This window comes from Aythya ferina (genome assembly GCF_964211825.1).
Source record: "Aythya ferina genome assembly, chromosome: 3".
Taxonomy (NCBI): Eukaryota; Metazoa; Chordata; class Aves; order Anseriformes; family Anatidae; genus Aythya; species Aythya ferina.
Genome location: NC_140298.1, coordinates 54,774,528 through 54,801,764, shown reverse-complemented (window position 1 = coordinate 54,801,764; position 27,237 = coordinate 54,774,528). Strand labels below are relative to the sequence as shown.

The window sequence follows — 27,237 nt, the reverse complement described above, 5'->3', positions numbered from 1 at the left end:
GCTTATCATAAGGCACTATATATATATATTATTTTTTTTTCTGGTCTGGGTACAATTTCACTGTTACTGCAAGCCAGCTAGGAGAAGACCTAGCTGTTGTAATTTCAATGATCGCTGTGAAATTTCATGTGCCAGGTATGACGCATACCACTGACTTTTGTGCTATGTCCCCTTTATCTCCTTTCTACCACGGTGCATAACTTGTAGTCTGCCTCCTGGCACTGGGCCTTGCAGGCAGCTGCCAGCAGATGAAGGAACCTCCAGGTCAGATCTGGCATGGGGCTGGGGTCACAAAATGAGAGGCCTTGACAGTAAGCTGTGAGTGACTGGGGCTGGTCTGGCAGGCCACAGCCTAGATGTTATACCAGGTGTGGCCTAGCACTGTGGCCTTCTCACCCGGTAGGCAACTTGGTGCACAAGAAGGCTTGGGCAGCCTTCTGCTTTGGGAGAGAAGAAAGCTGAGGCCTTGCCCCAGCTGAATTCACTCTGCCTCATCATAACTGTTCCAGAAAGTTGGTGCTTGGAAGGAAAACTTCACATTTCTTCCTCCCACTCTGCTCCTTAAAACAACACGTTAGGGCCTTACAACAAAAACAGTATTTAGAAATCCATCAACTACCCATCTAACATTGCTTTTGTTTTCTTTATCATTCCATATTTTCCTTTTGCTCAAACACTGAAGCTGCCCTCACCCGTTTCACTTTCAGTTTGCAGCCTGTCTGGCTTCCCCCAGTAGGCCAAATGCTGTGTTTGCATTTCCAATGCTGCAGAGGAAACTATTACCTTGCAAAACAAACAAAGCAGATGTTTTCTTCTGATAGGCATCATACTGTAAGAAAACTCTGGAGTGCGCAAAGAAATGAATCTGAATATACGTGTGCGTTTGTCCCTCCCTGATCAGTCACAGCTTGTTGAGGGAATGCTGTGCGTGAGGGAGAACGGATTTAGCGCAGTGCCACAGCTGGGCTGGCAAACCAGTGCCTGCAGGGGCAGCATGAGGGAAAGAATTAAAATCAATTGCAGACAAAACCTTATACTTCCTTCTAACAGGCTGCAGCTGGGGAAGCCAGGGATGAGAGCCAGTAAGTGGAGTGAGGAGATTCACACAAGCAACTGCAGGGTGTAGGAGGGCACAGTGCCTGGGATGGGGAAGTTTTAGAAATTAAGGGCTGAGGAAAACAGCAAAGGGTTGTGTGTTTATTCCTTTTTGGACTCAGAGATTGAAGGCACTGCTCTCATGGTGAATGGAGAAAAGCAAAGTCTTCTGTCTCTTCCTAAGAGCGATCTGGAGGCAATGGAGGACACGCAGAGAGGCAGAAGGTGATGGCTAACATGGGGAGGAGGCACTGGTGTAGGAGAGAGGCTGGGAGAGATGTAATGCTTTGGGGTAGCCAAAGAAGGGGAATTTTTGTAAGCTGGCTGCTTTCATATGGTGAGACAGGAAAGGCTTGTCAACGATTGTGGTCCGTGGTTAGCTCAAGAGCTAGGATGTGCTCTCCTGTGTTACCACTATAAGTGGTCCAAAGTGCTACTTTCCTGAGGTTGCACTATTCTGAGCTGTAAGAAGAGGAAAAATAGAAGGAGTGATCTGATGGCTTTGAATAGCAATAGATCCATCCAATGGCTAAAAATGTACTGCCAATAAAAGAAGAGTGTACAGTGTATGTTCGTGGAGTGGCTGCCTCCCTTTCTCCCCTCTCCTCCACCTTTTCTCTTTAAAAATTGTACATGACCATTATGAATGTCTGTTAAATAAATGCTAGTCTTTTGATTATTACTGTCTAGAGAATACAGTCATTACACCTGAGCAGTCTTTAGGTGCATATTGCTTTTGTGGAAGGAAATGAAAAATTTTACTGTGATTGCAAATTAACTGGGATCAACAAATGCTTAACAAATTCTCATTTTGGACTTCAGTGTCCTCCAGGGCTGGGTGGTTTTTCTCTGAACTGTGTGTAGTGCATGAGAGACAAAAAGCTCCAAACGCCCAAAATACCTCTACTCACGATATGAGTTTAATTCACTGATTGGATGGTGTGAGCACAGATAATAAAGTGCTTTAGGTTGGATCATTATGCATATCTGACCTGAGAAGTTAGCCAAAGTTCAGGATATTGCTGCTCTTTGTGTTAGGATAAGAGATCGATGAGACAATCAGGCGATCTTGATGAAATCTAGTCTTATGACAAAGAATGCACGAGGAACTGCTCCCTTGAACCTGAGGGGAATCAGGCAGGAAATAATCTCTTTACACACAGGGTCAGGTCTCTCTGCCCCAGCCAGCACTCATCCAGATGCTTGTTCTTTCCCGTTTTGTCAGAATTGCTATGTGGTCTTTTTTTGTCTTCCTCCTCAGCTTTTCTGGTCTTGCTGTTTCTGTCACGCACAATCCCTCACAGCATAATTGCCTGTGAAACCTCTCTGTCCACACGTGTCTTTGTTTTGGGAGATGGCATGTAGTTATGTTTGGGGTGGAGATCATTATTGTTTCAAACATCTGGCTTCATAAACCTTAATGTCTTCTCTGAATTTATTCTGAATGAAAGGATGAAGTGTTACACCCACCATCCTCCACTAGCTTTTACCCAGCTCATAGCAATAAAACGACTGGAAGCTGCATAACCTGTCAGGCTACTTATTAAAGAAGATGTCAGGAGAGGACTATTAAACCTTGCTGCTCAGAGAGGGACATGTGATGACTGACCTACACAGCACTTCTGTTGCTGTGCTGGAAGAGCGAAGTCCAGGCAACTCCTTGTCTTACAGAAAGGGGGTAGGCTCTCTAGTCAGTGGAGCAGAGAGATGTTTCCCTTAAGGCAATGACAAGGATGCATGCTGCCCTGAAAGTGTTGCTATGACCTTGACTGCACTTCTCCCTTGCAGCAGACCGTGGGCATGGAGCTCAGAGTAAGCGGCCAGCACCATTCCTGCAGATCCAGGGAGATTTCAGGCAGGATTATAGCTCATGGCAGCTTGATCTCTCCTTGTGTACTGAGGGGTAATGTGTAAATCAAATCCTCTTGCCCTGAGAGGAGATGACTTTGTGTGGTGTGAATCAATATATGTCCTGGAAGAGTTGCTTTGAAATACGTGTCTCTTTAATGTGTGTGCAGATGGGGAATTATATCATGTAAATGCTAATTTACACACATTGGAGACACAAGTGAGTAGTTAGTTCATCCCCCTGACACCAGAGGAGAGTCCTGAATAGAAACTACATGAGATATTAAACAGATATGACACTTAACCTCAGCTGATGATGCATTTCAGGGAGACACCATTACTGCTTTGGTGGTGGTGGTGAAACAAGACATTCAGTGGTGCTCCTGAAGGTTTGTGATACAATGCTGACAGGACATGAGTGTCAAGAACCTTCTACCTCAGCCATGGGAGCCCATTTACTGGATGGAAATGAAAGAATAGGAAATGCAGAAAAGCTGCTGTGAAGATGGCTGACTAAACTGAGATAAAAGACGATAAGTTCACGGGCAGCCGTAGCCCTATTTATTTCCTTGTGGTAAGGAAGCTATGTGCTCCCCTGTGGAGCCTTAATTTCTGGTTGTTTGTATGAAGAGTCTTAGCATTTTCTGGTAAGTTGTTCCTTCCAAAGCAAGACTGAGCTGGTGGAAGAGAGCTGCTCAGCAGCATGCTATAGAAATGCATTATACATGACATTGTACAGCAGGGTGCCTGACGGGAAACAAACAGAAGAAGTGGTGCTCCATTAATAGGAAAAATGGGTAACAATACAGTTTTATAGGCTCTGTCATCCTTGGGTCTTGCAGGATATTGTACATAGAGGCATTAGGTAGTATTAGATAATATGATGTAAGGATTATGGCCATTTTACTAACAAAAGGTGCACCGAAGAGTTAAGGCAGTGTTTTCAAAAGCCTTTCTCTGTGCTCAGTTTAGTGCATTCTTTAATCTTAATGTTTTGGTATTTGGAGAGGACTGGAAAATCACTGTGTGTGTGTGTGTGTGTGAAAGAAAAATATTGTCCAGGCTAACTACCAAACACATTGACAACATGGGGTAATATGGGATTTGGGGCACTGTATGCCCAGCCCTTTTGTCCTGTAAAAGTCAAGCTTTGCTCATGTACAGCTACTGTTGAAGATATGTGAGACTTGACATGGGAGACTTGAATGGACCAAAGCTGAAAAAAACAGTCTGAAGTCACAGTAAATTTAGTCCTCCAATGCAGCAACTGCATTTAAAAAAAAAAAAAAAAAAGAAAGAAAAAGACATGAATGATGACATTTTCACTTCAAGGTGAAAAATGAGTACACTGCAATCAAAGTGAATCCAGTTTTAGCCTCTCCACAATGCTGCCCTAAATGTAAATTGTACTACCTCCCAGACAGATGCCACTTTACCACTTTTGATTTTGTTAAATCACTTGTTATAAACATTGATCTGTCCAAGGCTGAACATCAAATACTCTCCCTAGAACATTTCCCCGTAATGTGGAGATACTTGCTGTATTGCAGTTCTGATGTGTGCTGTGTTTTTACAAATGCACAAGCTCATGTTTGTTTGTGTGTCAAACCCTCTGTACACCGGGTTTATAAGCCTAATCATCTTCTCAGAAGAATCACTTCATTGAATGGAGCAAACTGAAAAAGGACCCTGAGTTTTGGAATATTTCTTATTTCTGTGGACATTGTTTTTTCTTTTTAAATTAATGTTCTATTGTGTTTTATTTTGTCCTTAGTGCAACAAATACAAATTCTGCAATTTAACTGGCATAGTTCATTACAAATGACACTAATAATTCAATGGAGACATTGGAAAATATCTCCCCTCCTATACAGCAGCTGTGCACAATTGTCAGAAGGTTATACTAGATATAAAAAGTCACATTACTGTAAAGGAAGTGCATGGATCCTTAATCTGGATGAAGGGAGAATGTTGCTGGCAGGAACAAAGGCCATTTTAGAGTCCCAAAGTCTAATGAGTAGTGAAAAAGAATAGAAACTGAAAAAGAGGCCTGCTTTTATTATAAAGGTATGAGAGCGCTGTAGGTTTGGCTGAGGTATTAGGCCAAGAGTTATAGGGACATTTAATCTTATGACTCGGGCCAAAAGAGTTGAGGAATATTTATTGTTAACACCATTATATCTAGGTTTCACCTCAGTATTTCTTTCTGATCCCATTCCTGGCAATTAATATGTAAGAGAAGGACCACATTAATTTTCAATCCAGAAATAAGTGGTACCTTTGTTCTAATATGCATAACTTCAGTGCAGCTGGAAAGATATAAGGGAGAAGGAGACTGCCATAGGGAAGGGGGACAAAGTATTTTTGTAGGCAGGCTTTAAAATACCTTTCCACTAAAGACTCACCAATTTGGCCATATTCACATTAAAAAGTAAGGCACATTTTTCTTATGCAATTTAAAGTTATTATTTTTCTTTCTCTCTTGCCTGCTATAAACTCTCAGAAATTACCCACTGGTAGGTCCCAGTAAGAGGAACAGAAAATGAAGGAAAATTAACTTGTAAGTTTTAAGTGAAGTTTGAGGTGCCCACTTAAAAAAAAAAAAAAAAAAAAAAAAAAAGCCACGTACAGATTACATCAGCACACATATGGTTATGGGTAGCATTTTCAGGAGTGCCCAGCTGGAATAGCAGAATCCCAGTAACAGCTCCTCTGCTTTTGAAGGTGCAATGTTTTGCATCAGTCTGTCCTCGAGGTATGCGGATGGCTTCCACTGACGTGAACTGCAGCTGCACACTGCAAATGAAGGCCTACATAATTTATTTCTTATCTACTATTAACAGCTGCAGCCCCAAATTTACCAACAATTACTTTGTTTATTTATTTATTTATTTTTATTTTAAACACAGAGCTTTTTCATGTAGCATTGCACAAATATTTCCTTGGAAATTTTAGGGATTTGGAGGCCATTTCTGCCCTGGCCACTGTTTTGGAAGATATAGGCAAGCTACTTCTCTTTGCTTCGTGCATCCCCCTTTCATGGGTGTTGTAGTTATTTACCTCCCAAAGATGTAATGAGGTGTGAGCTGTGAATACCTGAGAAAGTATCTTGAGAGAAAAAGCTTCATATAGATGCCATTTAAAAATGTTATTATATTGACCTTCAGAACAACTGAAATATGGGGATTTTAATATACACAGGCAAAAATTGGAAGCAATAATTCAACTTTAGGGCTTCCTGCTGGTTCCAGGCTGTAATGGAGACAAGGCTCAGGCATCTTACTATTGCGCACTTAAATTTTAAACAGATTTCAAAAGAAAATCTGGTGGTAAAAATGTCTGCTCCTGCTTTATGCTATACCCATGTGTGTAACTAATTACAGATTTTGGAATTCCTTTTCCTCATGCAGAATTTTGCAATGGCAAATCTCCACATGCTCCTTCCACAAAGTTTGTGCTTCTTGTTCTACAAATAAGGGAATGCCTCTGCTAAGAACACGAAGGGTCACCGGTGATTCAGGGTGACGGCTCCTGAGTCCCAGGGGAGCTCTACTCAGGAGGCTGTTCTGTGTCTCTGAACAGGAATTTGGAAAACTCACCAATTAGCTTTTGCCTGAGCCCTGCTTCTCTCTCTTTTTCTGCTTTCTTACAAGTGTTAATTTTGCTAACATTGTTCAGTGATATCTTAAAACTATCTTTGGCACTGGAGGCATTTTTCACTTCATTGTTTTATTGTCTTTCTCAAGTACTTGCACTGAGTCCTTCTTTTCCTGAGATAACAGCCTTGCAGAGGTCTGATAGTTCAATTCCTAAATATGGTGTCCCTTTTAAAGGACACACCAAAAAGAATACAAAATGCCATGCACAAAACAATATTTTGGAATATAGAGAAGCTTACTTGGATTAGTATTCCATAATAACATGATTATTCCTTTCAAAAATCAGTGCTACTTATGTTTTTTGGTTTTTTTTTTTTTTTTCTGTTTGAAATATTCTGCTTTGCTTTTTTTTTTTTTTTTTAAATTTATGAAATAATTGGTTTTCCACAACAATCTCTAGCAAAAATATTCAGAGACCCCTGTGCATTTCTACCTGATCTACTGCATTTCCTCTTTCCAAAAGAAAAAGACCTTGGATGTTTTAGATACAGCAGTCAGCATCCTTCAAAAGACAAACTCAAGAATTAGCTCTAATGTAATATAACTAAAATGCTGATGGTTCAGTTTTTAGCTAGTCAGGATTGATGATAGTGGAATACACTGGTTAAGCAACTAGAGCATTTTTTCAGGACATATTTAAGCACATGCTTATGTTTGAGCATGTACATAATATTTTCCTAAATTAGAGCTTTATTTTCCTGGGGATATATATGCAAGAGTTTTCCCTCAGCAATATGGGTGCTTTTCTGAGCAATGCCAGGGCAAAGGGGACACGAGGCTAAAGTTTATGGGGGGCGCCTTTCACTTCCAATTTCTTGAGGTTTGCTTTAAGCATAACTTTGCTTCAGAAGGTTGCATGTTCTTGACTGGCTTTCTCTTGTTTGGTTTGGAAGATGTAGCTATGTATTTCCTTAAGTCCTTATTAATGTGGAGAAACATTCTTTTCATGCTCGTAAAAAACAGACACATCCTAGCCAGGCCCAGAACATATGTGACTGGTTCCATCCTCTGTACAACATATTGCTGTGTGAAACAGGGAACATGAGACAATCATCACTTCCCAGTCTCTCTGGACTGCGATGCCAGATAGAAGGCATCCATCCATTTTTTCCTCATCCTTTTTTTAGTCCTTATTCTCCCATACTGATTAAATTTGAATAGCCATTTTATTGCCAGTTCTGCTAGCTGTGATTGTGCCTATTTATGCTGTTAAATTAAGTTAAATGAAAGTAACGGAATCAGGCCCTTTACTTTCTTATTGCTGGCCTAGGGTTTGAAATGCTTACCCCTTCCTTTTCTTCTCTTGTTGTTAATAAGACGTGTAATTCTTTCATTTAGTAGTTCTGATGATGAAGTTTGATGGTGACGACATTCTAAGAATCCAGAAAAAATTAGTCCTTTTGCAGTGCCAAAGCTCATTGTGTGTAGGAGGGTGCTACTAGTGATGTGAAAAAAAACACAACCAGGCAGCAAAATTTTTAGGATTTTGTCTTTATTTAATATATAGTGGTATACTGACTGTAAGTGGTCATATCTCTGGCTGCATGGGAGAATGGACTCAGGTCTTCTCACATGAAAAAAACTCTTGAAAGATTTTGCTGTTTTGTATCAAATTTTTTGTTTCTCTTTCTTCAAAGAGAACCACACATTCAAGCTTTGGACACTTCATTTGCATCTGTAATTTGCCTTTATAAATCACGCTGCTATTTGCACACACAGTTTTCCAATTTGCATATGTACATATATGGCTCCAGTTCTGGACCTTTAACATAAATAGGACTTTTACCATTGAGTGTGGTGTGCACCAGATAAAATCCTGTATGTACATATTAGACATCCGGTTTCTTACACCTTTCATATCTTATGACCTTGAACATGTTTAGATGTAGAACTTAGGGATATGGTTTAATGGAGGACTGTTAGTGTTAGGTCAGAGGTTGGACTCGATGATCTTGAGGTCTCTTCCAACCTAGAAATTCTGTTATTCTGTTGTTATTCTGTTATATACACTCAACTTGGACACACAGGGCAGCTGGATGCATAATCCACCATTGGTTCCTGAGTGAACAGTGGTTATCTTGCACCAGAGGGATATCTCTAGATCTGGCTCAGGGATGGTAAAGAGAGAAAGAAATTTCTACCTTCTGTCCATTGGTTCAAATCAGGAGCAAGTGAATAAATTCAGTGAGGAATATAAAATACACTGATAGTTGAGAGGAATTAGGTTTGCATTATTGGAATAGGGTACAATTTTGAAGAGTCTGTTCTTAATTTCCCCCCCTTTCTTCCTGATTTATTTACTGACTTCTGGGCAAACTTGTTTGCCATGTGGTGCAAATTGAAATGAAACCACTGAATTTCCGTGACTGCTCAGGGTACCTACTGTCATAAAATCTGCAGAACTTTTAGAATTAACAAAGACTCAAAATGTTTATCTCACTTGTTAGCTTGGTAAAAGCCCACTGACTTTCTGAAATCACAGCAGCAAGCTGTAAATGATGTGTGAAATGAAAAGGCTTTGCTCACCCAGCAAACACAGAGAAAACATTGAGGAAGCTGTGCCATTCGGACTAGGCTTGGTGGAAAGGAGGAAAACAGCTGTGATACAAGAAGAATTAAGCCCAGAATATACTGGCAAATGCAGAAAACAAGTCGAATTTGATGCCATTTTTTATTTTTCTGTGCTTTTTTTTTTTTTTTTTTTTTTTTTTTTTTTTCTTGTCGTGCTCTGCTTCTTTTTCTGTTGAGAGCTGCGTCTAGGATTGTGCAAGGCTGATCGGTTCTTGTTTGTGTGGCTTGCATGAAGTGTTACATTTAAAATTTAAATTTTAATTCCAGTATGTTATATGACATCAGGTGTTTTGTTTTATTTGTATACACATCTATGTATTTTAGTAGGAAACAGCTTTAGCAGGGAGCCCATGGTTAGAAAGCTGACTTGAACAGTGAGTGCTGGTTCTAGGGTAGAATCGTCTGTCTTTCCAGGCTTGAAACTTCTGAGGTTCTGGAAGAGAAGAGGAAGCACGCGTGGGTTAGAAGTTTGAATGAGACTGAAATTAAAGGATGAACCATGCTTTAAGGTTAGAAAGAGGCATTCGTTTTAAAGAGTGTACCCTGTGGAGGAACCAGATGCTGAACACATCAAGGCTAATGCCACCCTAATGGGGCAAGGAGGAGAAAGGAATAAGGTCAGAACTGAATGCTCTCCTCACTAGCATGTTCCAGCAGGATTGCATATCTCTGGCCTTCCCACAGTTTACTCTGCTTCCTTACCATCTGCCATCCCTACCCCCCTTACTTGTTGGCTAGTCCCTGTTGAACACGTGGCCCTGCACTTGCAGAATATGTAGACAAAGACCATTACGTGACTACTCCACTTATGTGTCAATACAGCAGAATAGGAATATACACCTAGAATGTTAGCTGGGGCTTGGCACCATGTGAGCAAGGTAGCATGGCTTCTGGATGGGATCTAGCTTACACTGCCCAATTCCAAGTGTGAAGAGTGCAGGCGTGTTGTTGTTTGTACCTGTCCATGGAAATCTACTTTAAATAGCACCTTAAATTTGTATCTGAGAATTAGACTTCAAACCCTCTGGGAAATATACTGAATAGCTATACCTGTCCCAAGATCTGAGCTTCGAACTGGGGCCTTTTCATTTTAATAAATTTTATTTACCAAAAAAGCAAAATGCTCTGTTGAGATGGTTCCTAGCAGTACAGTTTACAATATTTTTTTGCTGTGTTTTGGCTTGTTACTGTAAAATACTGTGACAGATGGAGCATCATCTGTCAACAATTCCTATCTGACACAGAGTAGAAATTATTGCTATGATGAAATTATTGATCCTGTATCTTAACATTCAGGAGCAAGGAGGATCTTCTACTAGACAGAATAAAATCAAAGGCAGTCTAATTTAGGATCCAAAAAGGATTTTACTCTAGGAAGAACCTTAGTGACTGGAGGTGGAAAAGATTTTAGTCTTGGCAGACACAACTATATAAAACCTAATTTCTCTTAGCTGTCTTATTGCTTTCTATGATATGTCAACACTAGTATGGATGTATCTATGAATCTTTCGTGTATGTTTTTCAGCAGATAAGAACTAGGGAAGATTTAGAGGTTTTTTGTGTTCAGTTATTTCACCTTGCTGGGAACCAACACACTTCTCTATGTAAGATCTCTGAGCAAAGGGAGAACCTGACTAGCCAGTCAGGGAAATTATAAGAGACAAAAGCACAATGAAAAATAATTTTGAAAAAAAAAAATTCCAAGAGTTGGCTAGTAAAGATATAGATGTGGATTTAATGTTGTCTAATGTGGCAGTAATTACATTGCTAATGCCCTCTTATTCATGCTCCAGGATGCCTTCTGTTTTTAATGACCAGTGTGTTTTATCACTGATTTGCTACATCATTTAATAATACTCTTGCTATAAGTAATTATTGCTGCAGAAACAAGTAACGGCTAAGTTAAAGTGATAAGAAGGAAGGAAATGTGACAGTGTGGCTCTTACTGTCCTTCGGCCTAAATATACCTCCTTAGATTGACCCTAGTACTAGAGATGACTGCTTGTCTAAGCACAGGCAAATGAAAACATCAGCCAGTAGATAAAGCCTGTTGCTGGTTGTATACCGAAAGAATTAGAAAGGTGAGTGGGAAGAATCAGGCTGTTGTCCATGATTTTTTGTTCCATCTCTGTGATATTTAAGGGTTTGTTTAGGTTATAGCTGAATAATCCCATTCCTTAAAGCTACCCTGCCTAGTACTTGTAAGAAATGACTGTTCTTATCCCTTCAGCAAATAGTGATGTTTTTTGGAGCATCATGTGATTATCCCCAAAGACAATATGCAGCCTGAACATCTTCAGCCTTGAGCTAAAGGACCTGTAAACCTTGATCCAAAAGTCTTGACAACGTGGTTTTCCTGGGGCATTTCTTTTTATGGCCTTTTGCTGGGTCAGAAATACAAAGAAATAATGAATTGTCCTCTGTTTCCTATTTAAACTAGAAGGGCACAGGCTGTTTATTTTTATTTTTATTTTTATTTTATTTTATTTTATTTTATTTTATTTTATTTTATTTTATTTTAATTTTATTTTTATTTTATTCTTTACTGAAAAATGTTCAGCCACATTTGTGGATGGTGATTTGGATTGGTTCTTATTGTTTTCCAAGCCTTCCTGTCCGTTCCTAACAGTGAAAGGGACACTGTTCATTAGGTGATTAAAATAAGTTTAGAGTGGCTTGGAACTGCTCTGAGGTGGATTTTTCTGCCAGAGAGTCTATTAGTAAATGCTTTTATGGGACTCTTCGCTCTTCCAGAGTGCATAAGTTGTGCATCCGCAGTCTTGGAAAGCAATCATCTGTGAATTGTACATGAAGAAATGTAGGGGAGGCATGTGTGGTGTGTGTTCCAATGGGACTATTCCCTAGCCACCACTTGCTTTGGAAATAGTATTAAAAAGTACAATTGTTGGTCATTAGGGTTAGCCTTGCAAAGCAGGCATGACAGCATTAGCAGGAAATGCTTCCTTGATTTCAATTAGAATGCATAAATTATACTCTTCTTCTGTCTTATCCTTGCAACGTTCAGCAACAGCATTTCCACCTTGGCTTGGGGAATAGGATTTTGCACATGGTATAACTTCCATTGCCTTAAATAAGGCCTCCCCAATTTTATCACTGAGCACTCACAATCTTCATTATTACAGTTCAGCCAGCAGAAATTAGTTGCATTTAGATCCCAGTAGGCCATAGGATGCATGCAGCTTTGAGATTTGGCTTCCATTTAGTCTTGGGAAGCGGTCTTAAAGCTTGATGATTGAATTACAAGAACTACTCACACCCCTCTGCCAACATTACAGTAAAAAGCAGAGCTGTCCTGGGGTGTGAGAAGCAGGGAAAGAGAAAGATGGGACTAATCATTCCTTGTTATAAGACTGAAACATCTATGGGAAAATCCGGTTCCTCTGATTTGCTTTCATCTAGCAAAATCCTTGCATGGAAAATGAGGTCGAGATAATTTACATAGTGAAGGTCAGCTTATTATTTACAGTGGTTTACTCATGAAGCACAAGTACTATACAAGCTTGCTAATCTTGTTGTCCAGATACATGAGCCTTTATCTACCTTTATCTGAAACATTTGCAATATTACTCTGGCCAGTTTCGGCAGCAAGAGCTGTGAAGCCTCCTATGAGTATGGGCTTCAACCTTGTGTATAAAATATGTATATAAAGTCCTTGATGTACTTCAACAGTACAACCCTTTGTGTTGTTGGAGAGTCACTTCTTTTAATAGCTAGACTAGTTCTCCCTTTGCTTCAATCCTATGTCCAGTTACGGTGCAAAAATGCCTCACAAGTATTAATGAGCTTGAACTGTTTAGTTCAACTTATTGTGTGAAATCGATAACTCCTTTACCTTTTGTATTGAAGTATTTCTCTGTGTGTAAGCATGCATGTGGTTGTAGTAGAGGGTTATGCTGCCTTGCCTATGTTTAGCACATGTTTGCTCAGTGAATATATTTCGGTTGAAATGTCTGTGTGCATGAAAAGAAAAGTTTATTGATATACTGCCTTTATGGAAGGCTAAAATTACAGCTCCAGAAAAGGACTGTAAAATGTTCAAGGTGGCAAGAAGTACTGATCTGATGCTGAAAAAATACAGGACCATGAGTCTTCTTCCGAAGAAGAAAACCTTTTACCACTTAGAAATCTGTTATTCACATCTTTTAACTGTTAACAATCATTAATTGGAATTGTTCCATATTTATGTCTTAATCAGTTCTTCCCTTATCCTCAGAGGAAGCAACAATTTTCCAAATTTGATTCTGAACTTTTCACAGCCTTCATGTGCATCACAGAAATGGCTAATCCAGAGAAAACTGTTGCCTGTTTTTCTGTTTCCTTGTATTCAGCACTGGAGGAAATGCATTTAGCACTGGTGAAACATTAACACTGAAAGCTTTGCGCACAGGAGCATTGACTTCAAATCATTTTAAGCTCTGTCATGAATAAAAAGTTTTCAAGAATAAGTGCTTGGGAGTTCGCTTTAAGAGTTTTCCTTCTTATTAACTAGGATACAGAATAAATATAGAATACTTATCTTCAATAAAAATAAATATCCCTTGCGATCCTAGAGGAGTAGGAAACACATTATTCTCCTTAAAATTTAGAAATGCAGGAAGTTTAATTATGCCATGCCATCCAACCTTTGCTGACCAATGACCAGGATTGTCATGACTGGAACATTTAAAACTAAAATAACTGAAATTGGCTTTTCATCCCCATTCTTTTTAGGCAGGCAGTCACGCTTGAATTGACTTTTTCTTTCTGAATGTCCTTTTGTGACAGAAAAGAAGGAAGTTTACACTCTGTTCAAGGAGCATGTTATCTGCTATATGATGTTCTATACTTTGTGCAAACTGGGGACAAAAATCAATATTTTACGTTTGTAAAGCATCTTCTGTTTGTCCCAGCTTACTGTGAAAACATGACCTCTGAATTAAGAAGAAGCAGTGCTATTATTATACCCAGCCTACTAATGGATAAACTAAGGCAGTAAACGCCAAGAACTCATGAATTCAGCAAGGAACAAGATCCAGAAACAAGACAAAGACCAGAAATATTTCCCATTGCCCATTCCACTGCATTGTTCAAATATATAAGGATGCAGTGTTTTCCTTCCCTTAACTGTTTCTGATGTGTGAGAAAAATGAATAACATATGTGTAATAAAACAAGTTCATATTTATTTATTTATTTATTTATTTATTTATTTATTTATTTATTTTTAACAAACAAACAAACATAAACTTATTTGAGTAGCAACTCTTGATGGGAAGATTTGAGGACATGAGTGACTGGGTGTGGGGTTCAAACTTTTTATCCCAAGTCTAAACAAAACCCTTCCCCTGCATGCAGAACAGTTAGGGGCTTGTTCTTATCACCACTTTCTTGCAGCTGTTCCATCAAGCTCCCAGCTTTAATGTCTCACTTGAAGGCTACAACTGGTATGACAAAGAGTGAAGTTATTCTATATTATGTGCTACTATTTACAAGTGGCTTGAAATATTATTTTGCTTGAATGTTGTGTGTGCCTTCAGCTAGTAAGCAAATGTTTGACTCGGAGAGGTCTTAACGCCTTTCATAACCAGTCACCATAAATAATGGTCACTGATGCACAGAATCCAACTGTTTGCTCGGCTGTTTCCTTCTGTTATGAACGTTTTATTTTCTGTTCAGACTATGGAAAACATCTTTACAATTTCCAGCATGCCCTGTTAATCTGGGAGCAGACATGCACATTGGAGAACCTGGTGTAGAGATACTCCCTCACCCACAGACCACCTCTTGTGAACACAGAGAGTAAGTCTCACAGTGCTATAGTTGCATGCTGCCTGGAATTGAGTTGACCTGCTGCTGTGCTCTTTCTGAGCTTTTTCTCCTCAAGTATTGGGTTAGATCAAGCCTGTAAACAAGGCACAATATCTTACAGGAAAAGGCTACGGTTATCTTTAAAATAATATAGACAGTGGAAGTGCTGCTCCGTGTCTTTCAGTAATGGGATGGTGATGTTTATTCACTTTATCCACCATCCTGGAGACTCATTCCTAAAACAGCAATACTTCTCTTCCTTATTTCTTAACATTGCAGCATTATTCAAAGTTTTATAATATCTCCCACCACTACTATCATACAGGGTTCATATGCTTTTGCCCACAATACACAGAATGGGAGACCTGAAATGAAAATGTAATTAAATCATATGCAAATAAAGAAATGCTGCAGCTGACTTCATAAGAAGGAGACTGTCATATCAAATACCGTATTGTATTTGATTTCAATATTAACTGATAGGATTAGCAGAGATGAAATTTACCTTCAAAAAGGTGAGCCTGCCTGGAGTTACTGGTGAAAGGCTCTTAGTGTTTTTGTAGTTTTTACACCCAAGAGTTTATTTTTTCCCTTATTTTTGTGCCAAGACAGTCTTTCTTCCAAATGGCCTCCAAATGAAAAAGCCACCTTGAAGTGCCATGACTTGCCTTTTCCTACCTGACTTCTGAGTCTCTTCCCCTCCATTGCCTTCACTTCACTTGCCTCGACACAGGGATGTTGCTTCCAGGTGGCAGCCGGGGCTGCGTTCCTACAGCCTTTCCTGGGAACCTGAAGCTGCAGTGTGTCTTTGTGGCAAAAGAGACCCATATTTTCCTAGAAGACTGCATTAGGAAGAGCATTGCCAGCAAGTTGAGGGAGAAGATCCTTCCCCTTTATTCAGCACTGGTGAGGCACATCTAGAGTACAGGGTCCAGCTTCAGCCTGCCCAGTGCAAGAGAGGCGTGGATGTGCTGGAGTGGGTCCAGTGAAGGACCACACATCTTGAAAGGACTGAAGGAAGGACACATCTTGAAAGGACATGGGAAGGAAGCTGAGAGAGCTGAGACAGCTTAGCCTGGAGGAGAGACAACTCAGGGTGAACTTAATGTGTATAAATACCTGATGGGGGTAGTAACGAGAGTCAGTCTTCTCAGTGGTGCCCACTCCCAGGACAAAAGAACAAGGCCACACATTGAAATATAGAAAATCCCACTTCAGAAAAGACTTTGATGTGGAGGTAGCCAAACACTGCAACAGGTTGCCCAGAGAAGTTATAAGGCATCCTTAACAGGATGCAGTCCTGGGCAACCTGCTGTGCATGACCTGGCTCTGGGCACATGGGTTGGACTGGGCGATCTCCTGAGGGGCCTCCCCACCCCAGCCACTCCATAAAAGCTGTGATTCTCTAACAGAGACTAGGCAATGGCTAGCCATGCTAGAGAGATGTGCAATTTCAGTGCCTTGTTGGAGGATGGCCCATGCTGTCTGCAGCCATGAGCTCTCCTCCGTGTCGGAACAGGTCAGGAGTCCTCATCAGCAGTGGTCCAGCAGTGAGGAGCTATGTGGGGCCCTTTCTTTCTGTTTTTTCTGAGCATGGCCAAAGCCTAGCCCAATTACACAGGAATTGCTCAGCCTGGGCTGCCTCCTGGAGCTGCTGTGTGTCCAGCTTTTGCACCTCAACTCAGGGCACGCTTTTTTGACCTGCTGCATTCATAAACACTTGAGCAGCCTTGCCTTCTGTGAAAAAGTGCCTTGGGAGCCTGGTATGAGAGGTGCTATAGAAATGTAGGTTTTGATTTAATTTGGTTTGATTTACAGTTTGAGAAATGAAAATCTTTCTCCATTCCTAAGACCCCTGCACAATTATTACAGCTTGCTCTTGCTGCTTGCAAAGCTACTTGCATTCCCTCTTGGATCACTGGGGATTTCCTTGACACATTTACACTCCTGTTCTCAATAATTCCATACCCAGCCTCATGCTTACACTTCTCTTTCTTTCCTTCTTTTTCTTTCTTTCTTTCTTTCTTTCTTTCTTCCTTTCTTCCTTTCTTTCTTCCTTTCTTTCTTCCTTTCTTTCTTTCTTTCCTTCCTTCCTTCCTTCCTTCCTTCCTTCCTTCCTTCCTTCCTTCCTTCCTTCCTTCCTTCCTTCCTTCCTTCCTTCCTTCCTTCCTTCCTTCTTTCCTTCTTTCCTTCTTTCCTTCTTTCCTTCTTTCCTTCTTTCCTTCTTTTTCCTTCTTTCCTTCTTTCTTTCCTTCTTTCTTTCCTTCTTTCTTTCCTTCTTTCTTTCTTTCTTTCTTTCTTTCTTTCTTTCTTTCTTTCTTTCTTTCTTTCTTTCTTTCTTTTCTTTCTTTCTTTCTTTCTTTCTTTCTTTCTTTCTTTCTTTCTTTCTTTCTTTCTTTCTTTCTTTCTTTCTTTCTTTCTTTCTTTCTTTCTTTCTTTCTTTCTTTCTCTTTCATCTCTCTCTCTTTCTGTCCTTCTCTCTCTCTTTCTTTCCTCCTCTCTCCTCCTCTCTCTCTCTGTCTTCTTTCTTTTTTTCTCTCTCTCTTTCTTTCTCTCTTTCTCTCTCTTTCTCTCCCTTTCTGCTTTTCACTCTCTCTTTCTCTCTTTCTATCCTTCATTCTTTATTTATTTCCTTCTTTCCTCCTGTCTTTCTGTCTTTCATTCTTTCCCCTCCTTCTGTCAGTCTTTCCATCGGTCTTTCTTTCTTGTCCTTCTGTCTGTCTTTCTGTCTATGTTGGGTCTGTTTCCATCTTTTTGTATTTATTAAAATCACCTGCTCCAAAGGTATTAAATATGACCAAGCCAGGTGGTATACACCAGCCATAAAAAAATAGATGACTACATTTGCCCCCATTATGATCTAGGACAGGCTATTATTCCTTCAAAGAACTGCTGCACCTTCAGAGCTTGGAGACCTGTAGACCCCAATAGCATCAGCAGTTTAAAGAAATTGTACAAAATTCCTGTCAGATCCTTCTACTTCACAATTTTTTACAGTCTTTATGATTTTACTGTGGTGTCACCCTGCTTGGTACTGTGAGGCTATATGAATAGGAACTCTACAAGTGCACAGGAGTTGCCCCAGAAACCACATATTTAAGCAGGCAAAAATATCGACAAGTAAACAGAAGCGCAGAGAGGTGAAATGATTTGTTCAAGGCTGCAGAGCAGCTCACTGGAGGGCTCACTGTGGAACAGGCTTTCTGACACTGCGTCCATCACTGTTACCTGCCTTTAAATATCTGAATTAATCTTTTAATCCTTTGGCATTCACAAAGATTACAAAAAAGACTTTACTGGACTTGAGGAATCCAGATGGTCCCTGAAGTGGAAAATATAAAAGAATACGACTAACACTTGTAAAATTAAGTTGGTTTATGTAATATATTCCTTGTAGCTTGTACTTCTGCAAAGAGATACAGTAACCCTGACTCCCTTGTCAGTATTTCCTAATGTGTGACAGACTTACAGTGAAGGACAGGAGAAAAATGGGAATGTTTTTATTTCTTACCACAAGGAATTGCCAATGTTTGATATGTAATAGCAAACGGTGAAACTACGCTCAGACCTCATCAGGATGGGCTCAAGTTTGGAATTAATACAAGGAAGATCTCTTGTAGGTTTAAACAGCAGAGAAGTGTTTTGGGGCAGAATATCATTTTGTGGTGATACAGCAGCCAGAATAAAAAGCTCAGTAATCAATTCTGCAAACATGGTGTGCAGTTTTGGCACACAGATTTTCAGCATGGTGCTGTACTTGCCATCAGTGCGAACTAACCCATTCCCTGCCTGCTGTTATAAGCTACTGTGGCAGAAAGACACGGCACACAGAGTAGGGGACTGAGCTGGGTCATCCTTAAATGCCATGTGGATGGCACTGGCACTGCTTTGAAAGAGTCACTTCAGGAGGGTTTTGTCTCATCTTGCTTCTAACAGGTATTGAATCCAGGCTTGAGGTCTGAGGCCCCTCTGTAGTAGCAGGGGGACTCTCTATGGGGAGACAGAGGCCCCTTCAGAGGGTGATTCATCCCGTGTGCCTCAGGCATCCATCTTAGGAAGGGATGAATCTCTCTCTGGAGGGATTGCTTTCTCTCCACTGAGTATAAAGGGAGCCTAGATGACTAGCGCTCTCTGTTAGCTGCCTGGACTTCCAGGGAGTTAAAACTAGGGTAGATCAATCCCACCTCTTCATGTCCTTCCTCATTTTTGCCATCAGAAATGGTAAAACCTGCCAGTTACAGGCTGACAGTCAGTGCTTGTGACTGTTGAGCACTCCAGGTTTCAGGAATAGGTCCTATGTCCGTCTCCTCAATGTCTTTGGGATGCTGTTGTCTTCACCTGTTGCATTTGTGGGTGTCTTTACAAGCTTCAAGGCAGGCTACTAGGTGGAGGATTTTTTTCTGTGTCAAATCATTGTTTCTTGGGAAGACATAAAGAGGGCACAGCTGCAACAAAGCAGAGAGACAGGTGGGGATGTCTATTTATATTTTTTAAAACTGCAAATGCATGTATGCACATAATGCATATGTGTGTTTACGTAGATCTGCTCAGGTTAGTCAGAATGCATTAAATGCTTAAAAAGGACCAAGACTAGAGATTTATCAGGGTGCAATTGAAGATGTACTTGATTTGAAGATAAATCTCTTTTTCTGCTTGGTAAATTTAAAATGTGGTATTCTGCCCTGTTTGCAATGAAGGCAGGTGTGTTTTTTTGGGACAGAAAATTTTTCTGGCAGGAAAAAAAAAGAAAAAGAAAAGACTCTCACCGGCTCCAAAACTCATGTAGGTAACTTTATCTTACTGCTCTAGTCTTTATCGTTCCACTCGGAATGCTGTGCATGGTCAGGCCCCATCCTCTTGTGCACGTGTCAGAGGATCCTTGGCTCTAGCTGGGAGCTGCAGATACTGTCCCATTAAAATTGATAACCAGGAACAGTGAAGGTTCCTGCAGAGACTGTGATAAACATTTGACCAAAATTATTCTGCTTTAAAATGTGCCAGCCTACAAAAATCAGTGTCTTTACTATCTGATCCCTCATGCCTTTCTATCATGTCTCTGCCATGTGTGGAAGTTACCTGTTAGCCTCAGCCCACTTTCCTCCCTTGTCGCACTTACAAGGTGGCTGTCACCTTCACTGATGCTCTTCACTGGTTCACAGCTCCAAAACCAGGCCTGGCTTTCTGTTCCTTGCCCCGGGGGATACTTCTCAGAGTATGCGCAGGAATACAGTTGTCTTCTGCTCTGCAAGTGTCAAGTAGTGTCAGGTGGGTGTAGTGGCTCAGAAATAGCTTATTCAAAAAGAAAATGTTCATTGTTCTTATTATTTTATTCAAAAAGGAAAATACACATTTCTTTACCTAGTTTATAAAAGCATGCTATTTGTAAAAGCAGTAGACTTCTGTGTGTGTATGCTTCCTCCCCTTTACCTTTAATCTTCCCTTGCAGGTTTTTGGAAGGTCTCCTCAACCCCACCTCCAGCTAGTGTACTCTCCCTGCTTCCATGTGTTCCCTCACCTGCTGAGGAGCTGTATGTGGCAGTATGCAAGCAATCCTCCCCATGACGTCCAGTCTCCCCTGCTGTAGTCCAGACTTCTCTTTGGTTCTTTTAACAAACTGTGTGGCTATGCTGGATGCACTGAGGCAGGAAAATGTGTGCTTACTGAGTGTATGAGACTTACTAAAAACATTATGCAAAAAGTCCCTAGCTCAAATGTCCACTCCTGGGGTTAATGGCTGGTAAATGGGAAGCCAACTTCATGGCAAAGTGAGTTGTGGTAGATTCATCACTTCAAATGTTTTCCTGCAGTGAACCATAGACCCTCTTTCTTGCCATCTTGCCAGGTAATTATAGGTGTCTTTTTGTAGGTGGTGGCCTTACTGATTCCACCTGTTGGATATCCTATACACAGGAAAAGGGATCCTCCTTGTCCTGTAGCTGCTTTTCTTTATATTTACCCCTTGTCTCCTCCACATCCTCTCCCTTCCACACCAACAGTTTCTGGTGCTGAAATGTTCTGACTTCAGAGAGGCCTGAAGGAAGTGAGTGACAACAGGATATCCATGCTGAGAAACTGCTAAGAGCTTTTATCTACCGCAGTTTTGAAGTCAAGACATCGCTGCCTTTGCTGTGATGGAGAGTTTATATAACATTAGCCACAGTTACAGAGGTTCTCTTTCCATGGGAGGAGAGGGGAAGGGATCGGGTGAAGCATCCTTGGTTTTTCAAGCTGCCTGAAATGCATCTCTGAAGAGGTCACTGGTGAGATAGGTCTGGTGTGAGGGAGAAAAGGAGGAGGTTGAACCAAAATTCCTAAATCATTCACCTCCGAGTGAGGTACAAAATAGACCTGAAGCAGCAGCTGAGACTTTGGAGAAACCAGTCAAATGTATTATCTTTTTTTTTTTTTTTTCTTAGAAAAAGAAAAAGAGGTGAAAAAAAATCAAGGAGAGCAAAACATTTCCTTTGCTTTGCATATTACAAAAGGCACCAAATGTAGAAAAGAAGAGGAGCAAGTAGGCTGATAAGAGATTTCATTTCATCCCCCTCAGGGTGCCGACTTACCAGTGGTAACCTCGTGGTCTGCTGATGTCATTCACACAAAGCAGTTACTTCTGAAGAGACAGGTTTCCTCAGATTTTACCATCTGAGGGAAAAATAGAGGAAGAAATTGTTTGAAAGGGAAAAAAATGTTAAGGTGTCTGTGTTTTACCAAAAGCCTTTGTAGGAGGTTATTAACTTCAAAGGAAAACTAAATTTATCATAACTTCTCTCCCCCCTCCCTGTGTTTCTGAAAAGAGCACTTGCTGTGATTGTCTGAGCTATTAAGGGCTCCTGGAAGGGCAACCAAGTCCTGAGCTCCCATGTCTGTGTGCTTGCTGATTTATAAACCTCTCTGTAGGTAGAAAGAAGAAGGCAAAATTTCCCTTTTGGTGGCAGATGGGCTCCAAAGGCTAAAATACAATTATTATGCAGACTCTCAACGTGTACAAAATGGGAAGTTCAATCTGACTCTAAGACCCATATGAAGCAAAAGTTTTTTTCAAGCTCTCAAGGGACCACAGACTTAATCACCCCAAACTTTTCCTTCTTCTTAAATAATGATCCCTGGAAAGAAAGATGAAGCTTAAAAAGTAGTTTCCAGAGGGGAGCCACAGATGCCACCTGTTCATTTTGAACATTAGCCACAGAAACCTGCAGCACCATCCACATACCTGTATGACATTTTGAGGAAAAACCTTTAAAGTGTTTGTGCTGTGTGAGTGGTGGAGGGGAGATTTGTGTTCTCTCTTGCATTGCACTAATACCCATAATCTGAAGGAGACAGGAAGGTAGTTGCCGGTGCAAGTGAGTTAATCTGGCATGAGGCAGAAGGTGGAAGATTTTATAAAAAGCTCCTGTCATTTGGTAGAGGTTTCTGGTGCCCAAATATGAACCTCCCATCAGTGTGGCATGCTGGCTTTATCTTCAAGGAAATGTTCTCCTCCTGATGCTCTGATCAGGTCTGCTTGCTGCTCTGGTCCATATGAACCTGATTCTTATGTTTCCTGGCAATGCCACAGCTTGGCAAAGCTTGATTCTTCAGGTCCCAGCCCTTCTCTGCTGGCAGCAGCATGCTCATATTCAGCAGACACTAACCATCTGTGGAGGTGCAAGTTTAGGGTTACCTGGTCAGGGCTAACCAGCTCAGATGAAAACAATGCTGAATTCACTGCTGGGGCTGGAGGGAAGCAAGGCCAACAGCAGTGAGAAGGATTGTGAGGTGGATGCAGCGGTAGTTGCCACCCTTGGGCACCATGCAGGGGACTGGAGAACAGGAGGGATAGCATTGGAAACAAAAAATGTGCACTGGTTTGTGCATATCTTTGCTTCAATGTGCACCCAAAGTAATTCCAGGGGTGGTATGGGATGGATGCTGCTGCAAGTGACAGCCCTGCTGAACTCTGTCCTTTCAGTGCCTCTGAAGGAGCAGCAGTGCTCAGGAAATGGGTGGTTAAAAAGCCCACATATCCCTGAAGTAACCTTAGCTGAAAAATAAGTCACTTAATTAGCATACAGTAGATACTTATTGTTAAGTGAGAATGCCATCCCCTCCTGCAGGGATTTGAGTTAAACATGATGATTGATAAATTGTTATATTCACACAGTGTCACTCAGTGATATAATCATGGCTTTTGTAAATATTTAGTCAAGAGAGCAATCCAGCTGTTCCCAGCCAGGTTTCATCCAGTGTCAGCCAATGTTCAGTGCTGCTGATTTATTTCATGTGTTGCTTAAGCCTTGAGTAAGATCACATTTTTATGAGTCTCGAAATACCTATGGTAATAAATAGTGAGAGTGCTGGAGCTAATGACAAGAGCAGAAATAATTATAGGGAAAGATATTGCCCAGGGTCCAGAATATGGCCAAGTACTTAACTATTTGTGGTTTTTCAGGACAACTACTTAGCGGCTTTTGCCTAAATCTCCAGCAATGCAGTCCTTACCAAATGCCATTGAAAAGGGAAGCTGAGAAGGAACCTTTCTTCAGGAAAATGCTAGCAATCCAAAGCTTGCCTTCACTGTTGACAGAGGACTGGGTTTAAAAATGGTGTTGGATGAGGAATGGAAATTCCATTTTGCAAAGGATTTCAAGATTTTGGAAATTTACTTTGGGTTCAATTGCAAATGAAGCTCGCAAATTTTGAGATTCCTTCTGATAGCAAATTCAAGTAAGGATTGCTCTAACTCAACTGTGCTTGTGTTGCTATCAAATACAGTATTAGAATGTAAAATATACAAATGTATGTAAAATGGGAAGTCGTTTTAAGAGGAAACACTGATGCTGCTAGCTCTAAAGGTGTTCGAACCTGACATATTCACAGCACTGGAGGTTTCTTGTGTTCTTTTTCCCAAACACATTTCTGCAAAACTGACAATTTTGTAAGGCATTTCAGTTTTAATGAGTCTACATTTTCTGATATCTCTTTTCTGACCATGTTCTTGTTTGAAGAAACACCCATGCAACTTTTTCTCACTCATCTGTCTCACTTTTATTTTGGGAGCTCTTCAGGAATAGCTTTTGTTCTCACGTCAGTTCTTTGTTGAGGAACTGTCTGTCGTGATGTCCTTCCCCCAAGACGTGGAACTGATTCATAAAAAAAGAAAGTTAAAAAAGAAAATGACACCCAGTTTGGGTTGTATTGCGTATTTGAGATAGCATGCTTCACCCACAGGACAAGATGGTAGTTTCTGAATTTAACTTATTCCCAGTAAAGAACCTCTGCAGTGACCCATATAGACACCTCTTATTCACAGCAGAGGAACAAATTGTCTTTACTGACAAAGTTTTGTTTCGAGAAAATTCAGCTTTTTTGTTCCATGTTTGCAATTGATGTTTGTTCATCTTCAGAAGCATGTCATAACTACAGTGTGTTTCTAATTTTCCAGGGAGCATGGACATTTTGAAAAGAAAGGCAGGCTTAATAGCAGTGGAGTAAGCATCTACATCTACATGGAGGTAAGCTTAGGTCAATACACACAAGGCCTCTTGCTAAGTCGGATCTTAAAGCAGGAGGGGGTGGAACTCCAGGAAGGGAAACAAAGTCTTGGAGGTGCCTGAAAGCAACTGTAGCTCACTGACAGAATGAGGTGAGGTCATCCTACAACACCGCAGATGGAGCAAGCAGAGACTTTTTATTCATTGAGTGCATGGAAACATCTGAGGCAAAGGAAAAGCTGTTTCAAATGGGCATTAGCATGCCTGTTGGCACTCTCAGGCTCATATCAAGGGCGCCCTTGAGCTCAGAGCCAAGTGGAGGTACACCCCTTGAGAACCCAAGGTGACAAAGTGCAGGTGGAAATGCTGTTCAAATGTATATTTAATGGACATGGGGATAAGCTGTGTTTCAGACAGTGAAGGTAAAAAAAAGCACACAAAAAAGCCCTAACAATATCTCATGGTCGATAGCACTAATGGGAAGCAGGGCTTCGAAGCCAATAGAATTGCTCAAAACCCAACAAATTCAACTGCAGAAACGAGTGGATGAGGAACAACTTTTAACTCACTGCCCAGTGTGTCACGTGTGTTATCCTTTGTGCCTGAAATACGGGGGAGGTAAAGCAATTAGAGACTTCAACTGCAGAATCCAGTTCAAGTTGTGTGGATTTTTTTTTCCCTCTAAGTCTTCCTTCTGATTTTTGTGGTGGCTAAATGGGGGTTATACAAATCAGTACCGAAGTAGGAATTACTCTTATGCCATTTTCTGCCTACAATCACTTTTCTTTCAGTAGCTGCAAGCCGTAGGAAAAATACTTCCAACTTTCATTGCTATCAAGAATATTTTAAATGCTACCAGCAGTTGCATTAGCAATATTTATTTGGTTATTATGAAGACCCCTTCACGCAGTTGCAGAAGTTTCTAAGCACGATAAGCTAGTTCTTGCTTCCACATTGAAGCTGAGAATTTTGGGTTTATGGTTTGCTCTTTCTTATTCCCATCCAGCCATGATGTGAAGTCTTCCCACTCACTCGGTTTTTGTGGGCTAATATTCACTATGTTTGGCATTCGTTGTGCCTAACTGTAGTTATTCAAAAATTACATGGTTATCTGAGTAGTCTTGGCTGCCTCTGTAGCCAGTGGTGAGACTCAGGCAGGGTGATTCATTCCATCCTCCCAGGTATCACCCTCTGGAGGTGCCCAAGCTTCCACAGGGAGACAGATGGCTAAGGTTAGGTGAGGTGAACCTCAACCCCAGTGCTCAGCAATAACTGCTTGGCTTGTACCCAGGACACCTGGGTTTCCCTGGGGAAATCACCCATCCAAACTCTAGTTAGAACTTGCACCTTTTAGCATCCAAAATTAAAGGAGTTTATGTGCTTTCTTTCAGTCCAGTGTAGTTGTAGGTTTTGTGCATAATAGAAGAGACTTTGCCCTATGTTTGACCTGCAAACTTACGCACCATTATGGCCTTGAATTACATATTCTATATTTTTATACATCTGCTGTCTGTGTGCACATGCACATATTTTCTGAATAATAATATTCAGATATATGGTTCTCTATGATATTTTATTATTAAAGTGCTGGCAATGTGCTCAAAGCTTTACAAAATACAGATAAAGGCAATTTCTGTTAGAAGGAGGTAGTTACACAGATGAACATTAGTTTCGTAGGGAGTGAGAGACCAAAAGATACTTTTTTTTTTTTTTTTCTTCTTTTTTTTTCTCTTTAGCCTCATTTCCTTAGAAAATGAGGTTTGTATGTTACCCTGTGTGGGGGTGAGGTGTGTAGCTGCCCTCTCAGTAGCTTTTGAACTAGTTGGCCTGCTTCAGCCAAAACCAGCCAAAGGGCAGGTGGTCTCAAGAGAAAGTTCTCATTAAAAATGTCAGTTATTTAAGTAAGAGCATGCCCTCACCAAGGAAGAGGTATAGTGCAAGCCAGCATTAGGTGTTAGAGGATCTACGCAGGACTTCTATGTGGAAATCTAACTGTGAGGAGAGAGAGCATCATTTATCACTGGTATGATGTTAATCCCTGGAGAACTAGGCAAAGACACCCATAGGAAACAAAGCTTTGCCAATTTTGCTGCAGAGGAGAAGGTTTATTTTATGCAAGTTGTGGCCTTTGTCTTTGATTATTCCTTAGGAAGAGAAGATTTTAAGGGTTCTCACTCCTGAGTATCCTAACTGTAGGAACAAAACTCATTAACTGAGGGAAGGAGCAGTGGAAGACAGAAACAAGAGATGAAGCTGAGGATTGTTAGAATGTTTTGTGTAAAAACAAAGAGGAATTTAATATTCCTACAGGCCTCTTCTATTTTCCATGTGCAGACATATCTATTGATTCCATTAAATATTGTGCTACAATTAACATTTTCTTTTCCCTTAGATATTGTGTTCTTGGCTAGTCTTAGCTGGTGAGAGGAACTCTGATTATCTGTGCACTGGATTTCTACCTCCTGTTATAGGCCTCAATGGCCTTGTAGGAAGGAGGAAACCCTCCTCATCTGCTCTGATATTGTTTCTAAGATACAGCTTTATCAGGTTATGAGAAAGACTGCTAGATACGTCTGTCAGGAGTAGCAGAGAAATGGATTTTCAGCCAAATACGTTTGCTCCTGGACTGGGTGTTCCTATGAACATAGCTTTATCAACAGTAGGCAGACCCAGGGTGCCAATAGTTGCCTTTCCTGCCTGGTGGTGATGGTAAGAATTAGGAGCAACTATGTCAGGTATGGAGGATGCACCTGTTGTACATGATGTCTGTTTTGATTCTGA

The 27,237-nt window shown here is 40.7% G+C and overlaps 1 protein-coding gene across 2 annotated transcripts in view; it reads left to right on the top strand.

Moving 5' to 3' along the window:
- The first annotated feature begins 1,132 nt into the window (after positions 1–1,132).
- LOC311433562 (uncharacterized protein) overlaps positions 1,133–27,237 on the top strand; it is a 42,564-nt gene continuing 16,459 nt past the window's right edge. Inside the window, exons 1-2 of one of the 2 annotated variants that reach the window (XM_084512808.1) lie at positions 1,133–1,320; positions 24,408–24,477. In XM_084512808.1, the coding sequence (XP_084368934.1) occupies positions 1,238–1,320; positions 24,408–24,477 (153 nt within the window). In that variant the 5' untranslated portion in view covers positions 1,133–1,237. The remainder of the gene's footprint in view (positions 1,321–24,407; positions 24,478–27,237) is intronic. The other variant, XM_084512809.1, reaches the window with a different exon arrangement.